The sequence below is a fragment of the Mchenga conophoros genome, linkage group LG3 (genome assembly GCF_057382185.1).
Source record: "Mchenga conophoros isolate Kocher_MC1m ecotype Shallow Benthic linkage group LG3, M_conophoros_male_GT1.1, whole genome shotgun sequence".
Lineage (NCBI taxonomy): Eukaryota > Metazoa > Chordata > Actinopteri > Cichliformes > Cichlidae > Mchenga > Mchenga conophoros.
The window spans coordinates 59,441,157-59,459,861 of record NC_140528.1 but is presented as its reverse complement, the minus strand read 5'-3'; the positions used below and the strand labels follow the sequence as shown (position 1 = coordinate 59,459,861).

General features: G+C 38.0%; 1 protein-coding gene across 1 annotated transcript; it reads left to right on the top strand.

The window, feature by feature from the left end:
* Positions 1–1,257: 1,257 nt before the first annotated feature.
* ripk3 (receptor-interacting serine-threonine kinase 3) lies at positions 1,258–16,674 on the top strand. Its single transcript, XM_085264841.1, has 13 exons — positions 1,258–1,334; positions 2,174–2,337; positions 2,414–2,579; positions 3,559–3,714; positions 5,184–5,335; positions 5,739–5,788; positions 7,245–7,406; positions 8,092–8,174; positions 8,616–8,679; positions 9,918–9,982; positions 12,157–12,208; positions 12,332–12,522; positions 14,300–16,674. The coding sequence occupies exons 2-13, from the start codon at positions 2,180–2,182 to the stop codon at positions 14,519–14,521; spliced, it is 1,521 nt and encodes a 506-aa protein (XP_085120967.1). The 5' UTR covers positions 1,258–1,334; positions 2,174–2,179; the 3' UTR covers positions 14,522–16,674.
* The last annotated feature ends 2,031 nt before the right edge of the window (positions 16,675–18,705 follow it).

The following is an 18,705-nucleotide window of genomic DNA, read 5'->3' as shown; positions in this document are numbered from 1 at the left end:
AACTTTAACCTGAATAGTCTGCTTGTTTTTTTCTGCTAGATCAGGTTTGTCAGACATAACCCCCGTGGGCCAGAACTGGCTGGACGAAGACTCCAATCCTCCAGTCCAGTCATGCTACACCAAAGCAATTAGCTAATAGATAAACAATTAAAGGACAGAAAAAGGCACTGTTTTTTTTACAATCTGCTATAGAAATTTCAGTCTTTTTTGGCAATGGGTCTAAACATAAATCATGTCACTATAGATTAATTTTGCTTTATGTCCCTGTATGTCATTGTGATTCAGCATGGCCTTCATTCAACCTGAGTTTGACGTTCCTGCTCTACAGGACAAGAATGCTCAGCACACACGCCCTGATTCTTTAGCATGTGATTGCAGAGCAAATTATCAGTCTTGCTTTCAGGCTTGCATCGAATGACAACATGTCAGGTGTGTGTTCAGACACACCTGTAATAAAAAAGCAAGACACAGGAATGTCTGAACTGGGGCGGTGTTGTCATTATTTTAATCATCTGGAAACAAAGCCTGTTGATGCGAACCTATAAACTGTTGTCATTACATAATGACGTGTTTGGCTTTTAATGCCAGTGTTTTTAATTGATCATGTTACAAAGTTAGGGCTAGTTAACCTGCATCTATAATGTTTAACCAACCTTTAATGAAATTACCCTAAGAAAAAAAAAAAAGATCAACACAGGACGCTATCTTTTCTTACCTGTTTTATTTTTAAATGTATTTTATCTGTATTTATTGGTGGGTATTTATTCATTTTAATTTCAGGATTATCTTTACTTCCTGGTCTTTATTTGTCTCATTTGTGTTTTAGCCCTGATTCATCCACATAAAGAAGCTCAGGCCAAGACAAAAGCGTGTGATGCCTGTTTTGTCAGTCCTCCATACTTGCGGTGTTGTGATTTTGTAAAACCCTCCCATTTACTATAACTCAGCTGACATTACTGACACACTGAGTTGAGCACCATCTGCTGGCCAAATTAAAAAAAAATCTTACAGAATGATTATTACTCTCACAGCAACAAAAAAGTCTTTTGTAACTTTTCACCTGATTATTTCTCCTCTTCCCTTTTTTTGGTGATAAATAACACTTAAAGATTTAAATCTGTGAAATAAAACTAGGGTAAAAAAAAAATAAAAAAGGAGCAGGACAGAAGCAGAAGTTAAAAAAAAAGACATTTATTGGTTGGAGCTGAACTTTCGCTTCTGCTTCCACCAGGTCCAGCCTCTAGTAGCGAGTAGAAAGTCACTGAATAAGCACAAGGGTTTTCACACTTACTCGGTATGATTGAATGATGACAGAGAGGAGCGAATAACTAAGGGTGAGTAATTCCCCATGTTTTGAAAAATCCACTAGATTCTCTTACTAGTGTTTATGTGAGTGTCTTGCAATGAGTTCGTAATGGTTTCAAACTTTAATGTAGTGTCAGTCTGGTTCAAAGAAGACACAACATTAGGCATCCTTTAAATTAGTATAAATCGCAGTTTAGGGGAACAACCGAAGCTACTAAAGTCTCTAATACTTCACAGTGTTCACTAAAACAAAGTCTACAGAGGTAGCTTTCACAGCAGGGCTGTTGTGTTTCTGCATTGTTGACACGTTTCTTTTATTTTGCCGACTTTCTGGAATTTTTGTAGCGTGTCAAGGCCCCTGAAAAACAAAGAGTGTGGTTTCCTGTGTATATGTTGAGGTGTGTGTTGAAAAGCTAGTTCTCTGAATTTTACCTTTTAAAATGGACATTACCAGAGGCACTTTAGTTCCTCTTAACATACGGTTCAACTTCCTCAATGACTGAAGCAATAAAGAAAATCAGTATTTATGATGCTGCTGGCAGCAAATTGAACAGATGATCACATAACAAGGTAACACCTGACAGAAGTAAACATTTTTCAAAGGGGAACACATTCAAACTCCATGACGTGAAAGTCTTTAGCTAACACTTCTGCTCTTTGGGTACCAATTTTGGCATTTCAAGCCAAATAAACCCAGAAAAGTATTTATTTTACCTACTTCTTATTTGTATATGGGTAGGCATGTTGAATGAAGCAGTGCCACACTGAATGCCATTCACACACACGTTCACACACTGGTGGAGGCAAGCTACAGTTGTATAATAACAAAATAAATTTCCCTGCTGTCTTCATTTATATAATATTCTAGTGAAATATGGCACTGCACAGCTCTCCCACTCACGCGGAGATTGGAGACTCTGATCTGGATGACTGGGAAGTAAAAGGCTCTGGAGGTTTCGGACAAGTCTACAAGGCCAGACATCAAATGTGGTGCTGCGATGTGGCCGTTAAACTGCTCCACGATGACGATGGGTAAGTGGTTACCCAAACTGTTTTTAGATAATAACAAGAGTTGGATTTTACTGACGGGGGAATCCGACACACACAGGACCAGTTCATCCTTGCTGCGTGAAGTCAGAATGATGTGTAAAGGAAGCAGCCCATACGTCATTCCAGTCCTTGGGGTCTTTAAAGGTCATAGTCCCTCTTTTGGACCAGTAAAGCTTGGGCTGGTCATGGAGTTCATGGAGAGAGGATCACTTGCCAACCTGCAGGTAAACAACATACCTGATCCACTTAGATGAAGGCCAAAAGGCTTGACGAATTATAGTGTCTCAAAATTTATTGGATAGATTGGCCTAAAATTTCCTAAACAAGCCCTTCTAAAATGCTGTACTGTTTTTTTCAACATGTAAACTACCTCTCCTTGGGTCAGGGAAATGTCATGTTTTAAGTTAAGGGCTTGTTTGGTTGAGCTTAGATATAAATTGTTTTTTTCAGTGTACAAGAATCATTGCCATCATGGTAACAAGTCATGTGCTTAAAGCTAGGAACCACTCATAAGAAGAAATCAATGTTAGTTAATAGTAAATAAATCTTGGTTTGATATTGTTTAGGTTCAGCTGAACAATACAACTCCCAATAATGATTATGGCAGTGTGGGTTATTTCATTACAAAAAGTCCATTACTGTCTTTTATCCATATGGACAGGATAGTAGACAAGGGGACTTTGTAGCTAACCCTAGCACTCGCTAATTATGCATACTGTAACTTAAAGTCTTAAAAGTAGAGCATTATAACATGGAAGTCTATTGGGATTCACCTTTAGGGAAATCCACACATATTTGTGACTCAGTTTACGGTCAGTAGTTCAGACTTTATCAGTATGTCTGGTTACAAAATAATTAGCTTTACCTTAGCTGATGCTAACATGCTAAATTATCATGTCAGTTGCAATCATATAGACATTGTGTCTTTAAGCTCAACCTCAAAGAGCCTTTAGGGTGGCTCTAGACTAATATTGATTGTTCTCTTTCTTGAAATTGTTATAAGGATTAAAGGTTAGGCCGGTTTTCATGTGTAACATCTTTAAACAACAAAGCAGCTGAACTGGAAGAGTCCAGTTACAAATACCTGGGTTTAAATTGAGAAATTATGTATGAGTAGGAGATTATACTGAGCTAGATGAGAAAAATGTAAGACAAGAGATTGTCAAAGTGTAAAGCCAAAATGATCTGCCCTTACTCTAACAGAGAACTTTACAAGGACCCCCGCCCTGGCCACTGGCCTTCAGACTGACCCACCAGGTGGCCCTAGGTATAAACTTCCTCCACAATCTCTCTCCTGCTCTGCTGCACCTGGACCTAAAGCCGAGCAACGTGCTGCTGGACTCCTTTCTGAATGCCAAGGTGATTGTTTAGACTTTAAAATGGTGCTCTGCTGATTTAGAAGTAATTATTTTCTATAAATTTTGGAAGGAAAAATACAAACAGCTGCGTTTTCTTCTTCACATTGAAAACTCAAACCTTTGAATCACCAGCAGAGGTCTTATATTAGGGTGACCATATTTTGATTTCCAAAAAAGGGGACACTTGGCCCAGTCATAAAGAAATTTAATAATACTATTTGCTTAAAGAAAATTGTATTTTCTCTAATGCTTTCCATCTGACTTTGAGCCCCACTCTTTAGCCTAACCACAATGACATCATGGTGTTTACCACAAAAGGCTTTGCACAACTGTAAACAGACTTTAATGCGTAAAACTGGTGGAGTTTCCTCTTGGAAGAGTCCCAAACCTCATCCAACTGTATTTACTGTGACTGAATCAGAGACGTTATGAGAAACAGGACTTCCAAAGTATCTTGAGTGAAGATGTTGGCAGGATTGTTCGCGATGGAGAGCATCCACCCAGACAACTGAATACTTGTCAATCACAAGCCGTTAGCCAACAATTCTTTATTTGATAAATCTCCTTTGGTACCAACCAAGTTGACCTTGTGTTCATCTGTTGATGATTAAATTTAGGTCCTTTTCAAGCTTTGAAGAGACAAAGCATGAAATGGACACGTTTATTACATGTTTGAATGTTTTATTGGTGACTCTACAAATACAATAATGATAGCCAGAGTCTAGACTACCTCTTACCCTGTGACAGCGGCAATAGGTCCAACTTTCTCAACGAAGCTAAATTTTGATGATTTTGGTGAATAGATGGGTTTATTTTTTAATATGTTAGCAGATATTAGATTGATTTGAATAAAGGGTTTTAAATCCATTTCTTACTATTGTTAGCTTAATATTGAGACCACTTGACTACTTTATTATGAAGCACACCTGTAATAATTGGGTTATTAAAAGGTTTTTGGTGAATAAAAATGGTTTAAAATTAGCTTACATATGATTTTATTACTACTATTATTTTTTCTAATTAATAATATCCTCTAAAACTCTTAATACATCTAAAGATATTTAAAAACATTTGTTCTGTGATGTGTTTATAAAATTAAAATGTAAGATTTTCAGAAAGTTGGCCAATATAATTAATTTTGGGGGGTTTTTACAAAGTAGTTTTACTTCAGCATTTCACATGGATTTTTTGCTTTGTCATTTCAGGGGTTACTCAAGTGCAACTTACATACTCCACAAGTCATGAATGTAATTTTAAATAATTATCCACGACTGTTTTCATGGATAACATCAAAGACCGGAAAGATTGCAGTAAAATGAGATAGATAACAGTTTGAGCAGTTTCTTTTAAGGTGTCTTTAATAAAGCAGTAATATTTTTAATACAATGCACTGTAGGTTTGTGTAAAATACAGTATTTTTGTCCAAACAAACTGCCTGATTGTCTTCTCCTTCCCTCTGTTTCCGTCTAGCTTACAGATTTCGGCCTTGCCAAGTTTTCCCAAAGTGTCACACGGAAATCTAAGAAGTACAGCGACGAAGAAGAAGGGGGAACTATCAGCTACATGCCCCCAGAGGCATTTAGCATCTCATACAACCCAACTCGGGCATCTGATATCTACAGGTAAAAGAGTCAATTTTTCCTTTGATATTTAGGAATTAGTACCAATGCCAAATTTCACCTTCACACTCATCTTAAAACATTAGATGGTGAACTTTGCATTCTAATCCACAGCCATTAACCACAGGCTCATTGCTGGTGGGTAAATAAAAATACGAGTGGTAACACACGAGGTTAACAGGTTCCAGGGAACTTGGCTGAGGAATAATGTATCGTAATTGTAATCATGTGACTTCCTCATTTGACGAACTGCAGCCAGTTGCTTAACTCCTCCCTCTGTAATCTGGTCGTGTTGTTGTTACTGATGTCATGGAGCAGACTGACAAACTGATAGCCAAACTCGACAATGACTGCAGATATACATTATTATAATTGCTGTGTTTGATTTTCTCCATCTCTCTTTCAGCTATGGTATACTGTTGTGGTCCATTGTCACAGGAAAAGAACCATATCCACGTAGGTAGCTTCCATAATCTTCCCCCTCCTTGGCTCAAAAACAGCTTCTATCCTTATTTGACTCTGAGCTTCACATGATTGAATGCATATTGACAGAGCCCCCTTTATAGCCAGTGTTTTTGATTCTAACTGGCAGCAAACTGAAGCCACATAGTGGAAATTCACCATGTGTAACCAGAAGATAGAATAACTAAACTAAAGACTCCACTGACTGTTTTTAGGCAATGAACCAACAGTCAAACAGAAAGTTTGACGGTCTGTGATCAGCATAGAGTCTTAGGCTACGTTCACAATGCAGGCGAAAGCGCATCAAATCGACTTTTTTGACCCTATGCGACACATATCCGATCATGGTATGACAGTTTGAACAGAACAAATCTGATATTTTCAAATCCGACCTGGGTCACTTTCGTATGTGGTACTGAATCCGATACATATCTGATGTTTTAGAAAGCGACTGCTGTTTGAATGGTCATCATCATCAAACAGACAAAAAAAATCGGATTTGATCAAAAAATAGGAATTGAGCATTAAGACTTGCAGTGTGAACGTAGCATAACAGATGGCAGTTACTCCCAGTCTAAAAAGTGAAGCCCAGTTGGCCATCATAGAACCACTGGTTGCTAGGGAAAAATGTGTATTTTGCAAAATTGGTGGATCCTGAATGTTTCTGTTAGTGAGTGAAATCAGTTGCAAAGAAAGTTCAGCTGTGATTGCCTTGATTGCTGGCAGATTGCAATAATTTCCTTTAGTTTTTCATGTTAAATTTTTTGTTCAGGAATTTTTAGTAAAACTTGTGTCTCAGCTCTGTATCACAACATCATAACAAGTATGTCTGTGCAGGTTCTCAGTCATCCAGATCATCATAGTCTAAAACATGCAGCTTTTACTTTGTAAGCAAACCTTCTCCAATCTCGCTTTGTGTCGCACTTCAGTTACAGCTCTGAGAGCAGCGGGACAGTGTTTGTAGATAAATCTGTCGCTTCCATTCAAACTATGCAGCAATATTCTTCTTCTTAAGTGATTTGTAGGATGGCATTGGCAGTCGTGGTCCTCCAAGATACCCTCTCTCACATAGAGTGCAGCATCTCATTTGGTGTTTTCGTCACCAAATGTCACCTTAATCTCACACCTCTAAGTGGCTCACTGTTAACAGTACATGGTTAGCAATCACATGTCTGCAAAACTGAAGTGAAGTCATGCTTTTTGCCACTCAATAAGCTTAAGTGCTAACACTTATGTTATAGCATAAGTGTTATGCTACCCTGGAAGAGGGCAGAGAGTGTCCCATAATAGTAAGGTAAATTTAGCAAACCAAAAAACACTTTACTTTTAGTCCTTTGTTCATATGAAGCTATTTGTTAGAGAAAATTTAAACACATCACTTCAAAATAATCATCAGTGCAGAAACGTAAAATGTTGATGCTCTCCTGACGCACACATCCCTCTGATGCAGATGCATTGTCCAGCATAGTTCGTCTCCGCATCCCGCAGGGAGACCGTCCATCGCTGGACGAGATCCGTTGTTTGGCTGCAGGGCGTGCCGGGTTAGCAAGACTAATGGAGCTCATGCAGAAATGCTGGGAGGCTAAACCTGCTCAAAGACCCACTTCTCATGGTAAGAAAACTGGGTGGGATGGTTGTCTTAGAGCCTGAGGTGGGTCTCTACTGACTCTGCAAAGGCTTAAATCTGAAGGTCCTTTTGTCATCAGGGTCCCTCAGATTTTTAATGATGTGCCTGAGGAGATGAGGCTTGCAGAATCAGTGAAACAGTTTTATAAACTTCCTTTTATGTCATGCGGTCTTTCTGTTCACCCTTTTTATTGCTTTTTAAATTTCTTATGTGTATTATCTGTTTTTATGCTATTTTATACTTAATGCAGTAAAGTAGTTTTTGAACCACAGAGGTTGAACATTAGCATTATTCTTAAAGCATCTAGCATAGCTGGAGACTCTTGTTATTGATTAGAACAGGACTAAGCAAAGAAATGGAGATTTTATTTCTATAACACATTTTAAACCAAAGTGCTTTACATGCACACAAAACCCAGCTTCCTTAAGAAGCTCAAATTTGGGTAAATTTGATTATAAATTTGTGAATTCAGTTCATTATTTGGCTAATAAATAACAGCATAACTTTTAGTTTTAAACGGGTGGACTAATAAATTTGTTAAGGACAGTATTTACTTTATATTTCACATTTTTAATTGCTGAAGAAATCTTTCAAACCAGGTTATCTAAACTCTAAAGAAAACCAGAGCAGCTTGGCTGGCCCTAATGTTTTGTCTTCACACCCTCTGCAGTGTGCACAATTGTGACAGAAGAGCTGTATAAGATGCACAAACGTGCAATTATTGACGCCGTTCATGGAGTGCTGAAGAAACTGGTGAGGGACAAACCTCTTGTTTTCATAGACATAAGTAATTTTGTTACTATGTGAAACTTTGACATGACGCAGCATATTTTTTTGTTTTTTCTTAACCTCCTAGGACCTGGCGTCCACATATGTGGACATCACATTTTGGGTTATTTAGACCAAAATACTCAATTTTGCTCTAGAAGGGCCTGATATCCACTGACGAGGACGTTATACTGCTACTGTTCTATCAACATTTTAAACAAATATCCTCATATGTGGCTCTGATTTTTCATAAAAACAAAAATAAGGTTAAAAAAAAATCTGGTAATTCTTTGTTTTTACATTCATTGGGCCCCAATATGCCCAAATATCAAAGAGAAATTAAAAATGCATGCCGTGGAAGAGTTCGGGTCTTAGGAGGTTAATTTACGTCACGGACTGATTTTTTGTTTCTTTTCCTCTTTCCAGGACCAAACGGAAACAGAGGAAATGACTGAGCAGTTTGAGAGGTTTTCTATTGCTCAGTCTGCAGGTCTGTTTTACCATAATCAGCGTATATTAGATTCTGTGATATTGTTTTGTATGTTTCGCACCATGTTTAACACCACACATTTAAAGCGTACTTGTGAATACATTACAACTTGGTTATTTAATAGGTGTCACAGCAAGAAGAGCAATACGCCCTGGTTCAGATATTTATACCAATATCTGAAGCCAATAAGCATATTTTTGATTGAGTGCATTAAAGAAAAAGTCTACAATATTTGAAAATGCACTCATTACATTTTTTCTTGTCTGTTGCTATGTCAGATTAGAGACTCAAGTCAATGCAAAGATAAGCTAATTTCTCACTTAGTGTCTAAAACATGATTTTTTCTAAAGTTTCCACTTAAAGTTTCTACGGAGCCCCACAGGGGACATGGGAGAAAAAAAATTAAGACGGACTTTTGCGAGATCTCGCAAAACTAACTCGGGATCTCGCAAAAGTTTTGCGAGATCTTGCAAAACAAACTCGGGATCTCGCAAAACCTTTGCGAGATCTCGCAAAAGTTGAATTCCAACAATGGCGGCAGCTACTTAGTTGTAATATTATTCTTTCTGGGTCACAAAATAAACTTTTAAGATGTTTTGAGGCGTGAATGTAGTTGTGTAAACGTCAGATATCTGCTTGGTTTACAAGACATCACATATTTGCAAAAGTGCTCCGACGTTTTCGGAGATCTGACACCCACCATCTCGAAGCTAACGGGAGGTCGAGACGTACTACAGCTGGGAGGAACACCGCTTTCCCGGCACATCGTGCCTCGACCTCCCGGTCGGCTTCGAGCTGGCGGCTAAAACTTTTGCGAGAGCTCGCAAATTTTGCGAGATCCCGAGTTTATTTTGCGAGATCTTGCAAAACATTTGCGAGATCCCGACTTAGTTTTGCGAGATCTCGCAAAACTAAGTCGGGATCTCGCAAAACTTTTGCGAGATCTTGCAAAAGTCCGTCTTAATTTTTTTTCTTCCATGTCCCCTGCGGGGCTCCGTAAGTTTCTGTGTGAAACAGAGCAAAAAAACAAAACAAAAAACCAACAGATTTGTCAAAACCAAACTTCGCTACAGCTTTCATGTTCTTCTAATTGTCATCAACATGTAGCAGTGTGAACTCTATTTGTCTTTCCGGCTAGAAAATGAACTGATGCTACAGAACTACAAAAGAAAACTACAATAAAAGCTTGTTTTATCTATATAATAACAATAATAACAATAGCAGTATATTTTTTGCAGTGAGCACCATAGTGAAACCTGCAAACATTTGTGAAGATGTCCCTACAGGGCGCCCGCCCATTCAGGTGAGCAGAGAGAGCCACGTTTGCTTCAGTTCAACGCTGACAAATTATATATAGTTGTCAGAAAGGATTAGCTCCAAACACCATGTAGGTTTGAAATTATAAACCAACCATCAGTGTTGTAGTCAGAATGAGCTGAGTGGCAAAAAACAACATTCAAATACTCAAAATGTGCTCTATGCCATTTCTTTCCCTTTTGTCATGAATTGGCCAATACAGTATTGTTTCAACACTGCGCTTCTTCAGTCACGGGGAAATACTGTGTGCATCACTTCCTACTGCACTAGGGGAATTTTCAAAGAGGAATCCTGAACACAGCAAATGTAAAATAAGCACGACAACCTAAGCATTACATGTACAAGTCATGGAAACCCATGCATGGGGCTCCTTGTGCACAGGTTTTGTGCTGACGGTAATGCCAGAGGAGGTTTGCAACTTTTAGACTCAGTGACCCCGCTCTGTAACGCTACGTGGTCTGAGGTACTCTGGTTCTTAAACACAGGGGATTGTTGACTAACTGGGAGGCAAGAAACTTCATAACCTGACTTGTTGCAACGATGGCGTCCTGTTAACAGCACCACACTGTAATTCAGTGAGGTCTTCAGAATGATCCACTCTTTCACATATGTTTGTAAAGGCAGACTTTATGGCCAGAGGCAGGACTTTATATACCTGCGCACATGAGACTGAAAGCACCTGAATTCAAAGATTAAGAGGTGAAGACCGATACTGTTGTCCACTATATTTAATTTTAAAATTAAGGACATGTGTGTTCTGTCCTGTCTTCCTCCCTTCACCCACAACCGGTCGCAGCAGATGGCCGCATGGTCCATGCACCTGGTTCTGCCCGAGGTTTCTTCCTGTTAAAAGGGAGTTTTTCCTTTCCACTGTCACCATGTGCTTGGTTGTAAGGAGTTGTCTGATGGCTGGGTTTTTCTTTGGATTATTTTAGGGTTTTTTCCTTACAACAGGGGTGTCGAACTCCAGGCCTTGAGGGCCGGTGTCCTGCAGGTTTTAGATCTCACCCAGGGTCAACACACCTGAATCAAATTATTAGTTCATTACCAGGCCTCTGGAGAACTTCAAGACATGTCGAGGAGGTAATTTAGCCATTTAAATCAGCTGTGATGGATCAAGGACACATCTAAAACCTGCCGGACAGCGGCCCTTGAGGCCTGGAGTTCCCACACCCCCTGGTTTAAGAAGCCATCAACCTGGAAAAATCCCTTAGTGGCTATGGTTGCTCCCCTCCCCATAACAGACTGATAGACTTTCACTTCAGGTTACATTTTTATTAGAATCATAAAGCATACTTTTCTTGAAGGACTAACTAATGATTAATATCTAGAACTGCTGGTCTAGTGGTTTTTTACATTAAGGTTCACATTGGGCCATCACTGAACAAAAAAAAAAAAATCAAAAATACCCCTTCAACATATTGTAATTCAAGTGGTCTGAATGGTAACTAGACTTCTGCAATACATTGTGGTTTAAATTTCATAATAGAAAATAGTCCATATAGGAAGTAAGACCAAGTGGTGCAATCATCTAAGTAGAGGACTTTCATATGGGGGGGATGGAAATGGACTCTTACGTTAAGCCAAAATGTAATGCTGACTATGAATCACATACATGTAATCATAGTTGTGTAATGAGAGGGGTGTAGATGTAGATCTGTCTACCACACATTTAATTATATTGTTTCACTTAAAAAAAACAAGAAAAAACTAAAGTTTAAAACATTACAGTAAGTGTAGATGCTTTCCAAGATGTGGATTTTATAGATTTACTCATAAAAGAAATACGTTAATCTTGTTTGTACATTTTTAGCATATCTTGTGAAAGAACGACAATCGTGAGAGACTTTTAGTGGAAAGCATGTGTGTTTTTAGTACCATTATTAGTATCAGTGTTACTTATCTTGAGCCCTAATCCAAGGGAAGTTACACTGCGGTAAAGCTCATCAGCCACTGTCGTCACAGTTTTACACACTGTCACTACACCAAAGCCACAGGAAGCATCTAAATAATTTTCACTACACTCGGATCCCATTGAGACCCTGTAAGAACTGTGAGAAAATGAGGCCGGTAAAGATTGTTTATCCTCACTTTATTCCACATTCTTCATCTTTGCTGTAACTTGCAACAGAGCAATTCTTTTATTTCCTTTTCTTACAGGAAGTGGCTGGCAGTTGGCCTGCAAATCAAAGAGACAACACTAGAGTCAAAGGTAAGAAGGAAGTTGTTGCTGAAGCAGAACAGAAACGGTTGACTGAAGGGGGAACCGTTTGTTGTAGTCAAATAAAGTGCCTGTTGTGGCTTCATGTCTGAAGATAAATGTGTTGCCTTCCAGAATCACCTTCACATCGAACTGCCAATGTGTCTCAGGTGGACCAACCCCACTCAGCAGGCTATAAAATGAAACCATCCTCTGTTCAGCCCATTCAGTCGCAGCCCCCGTCAGCTCCATCGAGGAAGCCGCAAAATAGATCATCGAAAAACATTTGCCCACCTTTTAAGCAAAACCATTTCTCTCAGTACCAGGTGTGTGTGTTCGTTGTTTTTCACCGACTTAAAGACTTTTTCCACAATGAGCAGGTCTAATGTTTTTCAATTAAAAGAGCTTGAATATACTAATTAACTTCATAAGTTAACCTAATTCAAAACTTACCAGTTCACCAGCAGAGACGGGCAGTAACATGTTAAAAGAAGTATGTTACTGTAATCCAATTACTTTTTTCAAGTAACAAGTAAAGGGATTATTATTGCAAAAAAAGTAATTGAGTTACTGTTACTTTCCCATAAGCACGCTGTGTTAGTGCGTTACTAAAAATTCAATTGTATATGATGGATTATGCAGAAAAAAAGAATTGGACTGAAAGGACCATTGCTTTGTTACATATTCAAGTTTTGTATCATGTTTTTAAAAAGTAATGAAGTTACTAATTACTTGCAGAAACTAAGTAATTTGTAAAGTAACTGGATGACTTTCTTGGAGAATTAATCTGTAATTAGTAACTAATTACTATTTTCAAGTAACTTGACCAGCACTGGTCACCAGTGACCTGGCAAGGGTTATGTTCATGTCTACCCTTTTTTCCTATATGGTACACCCAGTCTGGAATCTCAGATGGCCAAATGCATGTATAATATGTGATTTAATGAATGTGTGTGAATGTTAGATAGTAAGGAAAAAAGCGGTTGTATGGATGGCTGTGAATGAGGCATGTTGTATAAAGCGCTTTGGGTCCTTCAGTACAGTAGAAAAACAATATATGAGAACTGGTCCACTTTCCATAACTATTTTATGAAGATCTGCTTGTTTAGCATGCAGCTACATAACCCAAATGTTTCTTGCATGTTGTGCCTCATAAATGTTAAAATGTGTCAAAATAAAAGCAATTCTAGTAAAAATATATGTAGGCAGTAGTTAAAAACCCAAAAAGAGCAAACTTCTCCAAAGCTCTGCTGACTCAGTAACTACAGAGCTCCAAACATCATCTGGCACTAATATCAGCACGAACATATACAACAGGAGCTTCATAGCATGTGTTTCCATGTCTGAGCAGGTCCTGTAGGTGGTATGTGAAGGTGTCCCATTACTTTTGTCCACAGAGGGCCAAAATCTTCAGTTAGATTTGAGCTTCAGTCATCAATTCTTGTGCTAAGAAATGTTTTGATTAAAAAAAAAGATTAAAAGGTTTACTGCATGATACACAATTTTTAGCCACGAGATGAAACATGGTACGCTCCATTCCAGCTTCATGTTCAAATTTTTACTTTAACTTTGTATCATTTACAGTTCACAGCGGTGTCTGTGGCTCAGGAGGTAGAGCAGGTCGTCTACCAATCGGACGGTTGGTGTTTTGATCTCAGGCTTCTGTTGGTTGCATGTAGAAGTATGTTTGAGCAAAATACTGACCCCCGATGTATCCACTGAACAATGAATGTATGAATATTAGGTTAAAAACACTTAGAACGTAGGAAAAAAGTGCGTGTGTGTAAATGACTGAATCAGGTTTGTAGTAAGAAAGTGCTTTGAGGGTTCAGTGGGGTTACTGTATTAGGGACATCGGCTCTCAGTGACATCATAGAGGTCCAAAAGTAGAAAAACTGAAAAACAAAAAGAGCTGTCTGAAGCTAAGAAAACCAAATGAAATGTTTCCAAAATAGTTCTTAGCAAAGACAAAAAAAGACTGAATTTTAAGTGCTGGAAAATGAATGTAAACATTTTTGTTCAATCTTACAGCGGCTCAAACTAACATGATTTTCTTTTATTCTGAACCGCTTTAAACAAATATTCTTCTTCTTTTCTCTGCAGCGTCAGTCCTCCAGCCCTGGTAATTTCTGCTATCCTGCCACACCTAGAATCAACATGCACTTCTGCAACGTAGTTGGATTACAACTTGGTGACAACAACACCATGCACATCTGCGCCACAGATCCTTTAGAGCGGAAGAGGCACCCAACAGCACCATCTGCCGTTAACGTCCCTCTGCCACACTTGGGAGGCTGGGGGAACAAGGCTGGAGGAGTTGGCTGAGTGTGTTGTCTAATCTTCCCTCTTTCTTTTTAACTTCTCAAATTTGAGATCATATTTAAGGGGTTTTTTTTGCATGTTTTTTTTTTTTTTAATCTGTTGTAGTGGATTTTTATATCTGGACAGGTTTCTGAAAAAGCTTTTTGTTTTCTATTATTTTCTGTATTTATTCTGTTTATTTTGTTTGAAATGCTGAAACCAGTGAAAAAAACATCACACCTTTCTTTTGCACTGTCAGCAGTAGAATTATGGGCCAAGTCTGGTCATATGGTTGATGCTTTTTCACCTACTGTGGTCAACAAATATCCAAAGACACAGTGCCAGGAAATCATCTTAAGCCAGAAATTGCCTTAACGGCAGACTGACTGTTAATCACAACAAGTCAATATGTGTTATAAAACCAAACGTAGGATTTGCATTAATGCACAGGTCTTCGACTCCAGGCCTCAAGGGCCGGTGTCCTGCAGGTTTTAGATGTGTCCTTGATCCAACACAGCTGATTTAATTGGCTAAATTACCTCCTCATCATGTCTTGAAGTTCTCCAGAGGCCTGGTAATAAACTAATCATTTGATTCAGGTGTGTTGACCCAGGGTGAGATCTGAAACCTGCAGGACACCAGCCCTTGAGGCCTGGAGTTTGACACCCCTGCAATAATCCATGGATACGGGTGGGACTTCTTTGGCTTGTCAAGGAGGTTAAAATTAAACACATGCCTTTCAGCATATACTGTTTGTATTACTGTATTTTTCGGACCATAAGGTGCACCGGATTACAAGGCACACTGTTGATGAATGGGTCTGTTTTCATACTAAGGTGCACCGGAATATAAGGCGCATTAGGCAAAACAAAATCAGATCAAACTTTACTCAACTCATTCTTCTTGTTTCCCCCACTTCCGTACCATTGATTCATTAATGTTGAATTCTGTTGCAGCTGCTCTATTCCCGTGTTTTTGCAGCATAATAATGACTAACTTCGTGTTGTGGATGTATTATGTCAGCTGTTCTCGTGACTGAAATTTGGTCCATTGACAGCATCAGGAACCCTCACATTAACTTTTATCGAGTGGAAAAAAGTTAGCGTTCACCCTCCAGCTTCATTGTGTTTATGCTATGCTAACATAGCTGCGTCGCTCGTAGCGCATCATTATATAGCTAGCCAAACTTCAGCAACCCTACAAACATCACTGCTGTTTAGTATACGGTATGTGCAAAAACCTGGTTTGTACTGTATTTGTATGTTTGCTTACACATGCTGTTTTGTTGGCGCATTAAGTGCAGCCGAGATGTTAAAAAATAAAGGAGCTGCATTAAAATTGGCCCATTATGGACTGTCCAACCTCCATATTTTAAGAGGGCAGCTTTGCAGCGTTCACAGTTGAAAATAATCTTTATTTATCTTAAACTGTGCCTTGGTGGAGACCGCCCATTTTAGCAAATCTCCCCTTAGCAAGGTTTGAATAGCAGGTGGGTCACATTGGGGATATCCACTCTCTTGTTAAATCAAAGAGTGATTTTTAAGTTGAAACTTTTCTCTCACAGTGATAAACTGCATGTACAGTGTCCTCATTATTTAATTTTTTCTATACACATGCTTTTCCTTCATTACATGATAATCAGTTAGATTAAAGTGTCACCTTAACTTAAATTTCAATCAAGAATTTGTTTTTGTTTCTTGCCCAAGAAACACATTTTTCATTGCGCAGAAGCATGATGTAGCTTCAATGAAGTGCTGGAACAATGCTGTGTGAAATATTTATTTGGTACGGTTGTGTTGTATGTGTACAATGTTCTCATATTAGGATGGTTTTTATCTGAACTTTACCACTTTTTGAAATCATCCTAATGTGTATCTGATTTATTTTAAATGATGGGTAGGTGATGTCCAGAAACTGGACTTTTTAAGAAACAGGACGCAAAAAACATTTCTTTTTTGCCTTCTATATGTTGTAATTTCAGATTTTTATCTCAAAACTTACAGTTAAATGTCTCAAATTTTCTACGTATTCAAAAGTTTGAATTTTGAGATAATAACTTGAAATGTTAAACCTTATGTTCAGCCTTAATTTTTTTTCCTGTGAATTTTGTGAAAGAAAAAGGAAAAAATCTGATGTTGCTTTAAAGAAAAATCTGACAATTTAATAAAAAGTTCATTTATACTAAGAAGTTATTGGTGTTGTATTTCCTTTACATTTTTTATGTTTTGTTATCTGCTCTTTTCTTATTTCAGACACCAACATAAGCAAGTTCTTGAATGATGCAGGTAAGGTAATTTTTAAGCTATCAGTCAGAAAGTTGTATAAGTATTTCATTTTTATATTGCTTTGAGTAATGTCTCTGCAGAGGATTTTTAGGTCCACCTTGAGAAAAATGAAAGTATTCCTCCAAAAGTTGATTCTGTTAAACCTGAGATGTTGAACATACTGAACAGAGACCAGAACTGCTACAGGGTCCAGTACAGTCATGTGGATGGCTTTGCAAAATGTGAAAGTTACAAAAGAAGGCACAGATTCGGGAGTTTTCACTATATTTTCATCTGAACTGCTAACTTAATCTTATCTATAAAAAAACATCTCCAACACCTTGTGTTAACTTTAACATTTATTATAGAATAAAATCAAGGCAATAAGCAGCTGGTTCTTTCTATGTGATTTTATATAAGCTGCACTGATAACAGTAGCTTTTCTTTACAATGTGGAAAACAGAAGCCCCAAAATTGCATTTATTTTTCTTAAGACACATCAGGTATGTCATTAGAATAATTTATTAAGCATTTTAAACAGTTAAAGAATCCACTAAGACTTTAATATGTGTTTATTTTAGGTTATTATTTATTTTGTTTTACCATGCTTAACAAATTCATTAGACCACTTGTCATAAAACAAGAACAGTGAAAACCTGTTTAAAACACATATTATTTTGTTATTTATCCAGCAAGGGAAAAAAAAATTATGTTTATACCCAAATTTGAGCGAACACAGCGGGCTTACATATGAGAGGAGTCAGAAATGAATCAACCACTAAAACTAACGTTTCTCTTAATAAACATGAGTAAATAACTATAATTCTAATCAAAAAAATAAGAATCTGCTTCACTATTTTTTTACAGCTTTTATTTGGTTGGTAAAATAGTGCATTGGAAAATTTATAGATGACAACAATAATTGTATGTCATGGTCCTGGTCTGTGACTTTTGATTCTTGTATATTTTATATTCTGAGGTTAGGATTCTGTCCCTATATTTTGGTTATTATAGTTGTAATCCCTCCGTTTATTCTGGTATCTTAAGTCTTAGTTTTGTATTTCTGTTATCATTTCTGTTACCATGTTACCATGCCTCCCCTGTCTGTAGGGGGCACTGCTGTTTTTTTTGTTCAGTGATTCAGCCCAATCACTGATGTATAGCCATGTCTTTTGTAATCTACATCAGTAATTGTACTTTAGCTGTGGTGGTGTTTTTATGAATGTTCCCTGTCACATTTTCTGTGTTTGTCTTTAACTTTGAAGAGTTTATCTCGCTTTTGGAACCAAAGTCTTCACTTCATGTTGTTTTTGTACTCCAGACACGACTCTCTAAAGTGCTAACACAGGCCTCTGCTGTGCACCGGGACGTTGACACTAATAGGTTGTGAAGGTCCAGTGTGAACTCAGCAGGCTCCTGGCAATGGTTTCATTTTCTACTGCCAGCCCTCCATCTGTCACCGGATCCACCGCTGAGAGGTGCACTGTCGCTGTGCGCACTGTGCGTCAGAGGGAGCGACGAATACAGACAGAAATTCATGTATAATTTATGACTTTTACAAAAAAAGCTGCAGTTTTCATGACTGAACACCTTTTCTATGTGAGAAAAGTACCTGCATTTTTTATGGGCATAGTAAAACTCTCAATAGTACAATATCTCTTACCTTCAGGACAGCTCTTGGGACAAACAGCAGGGAGGCCTGCTATTTTCAGAACAACCTTCTGTTTGTACAGAGCGATTTATAGAGCATATGTAAAGTGTGATAGAGGGTGTTTGGGGGCCACAATTGTGTCAGCATTTAACTAAGGACATATGTGGTAAGCAAAATGCAGCCTTTGTGAAGAAAAGGGAAACAGTATGTTCATTAAATAAACGGAAGAACGGTTAACAAGCTTGTATGGGCCTCTGTTTATTTGAATAATAATTATGGATAATTATGGATAT

Coding starts and splice junctions, on each gene's coding strand:
- ripk3 (XM_085264841.1), top strand. CDS start 2,180: ATGGCACTGCACAGCTCTCCCACTCACGCGGAGATTGGAGACTCTGAT. Junction 3,715..5,183: donor ACTCCTTTCTGAATGCCAAG/GTGATTGTTTAG, acceptor GTTTCCGTCTAG/CTTACAGATTTCGGCCTTGC. Junction 7,407..8,091: donor TCAAAGACCCACTTCTCATG/GTAAGAAAACTG, acceptor CACCCTCTGCAG/TGTGCACAATTGTGACAGAA.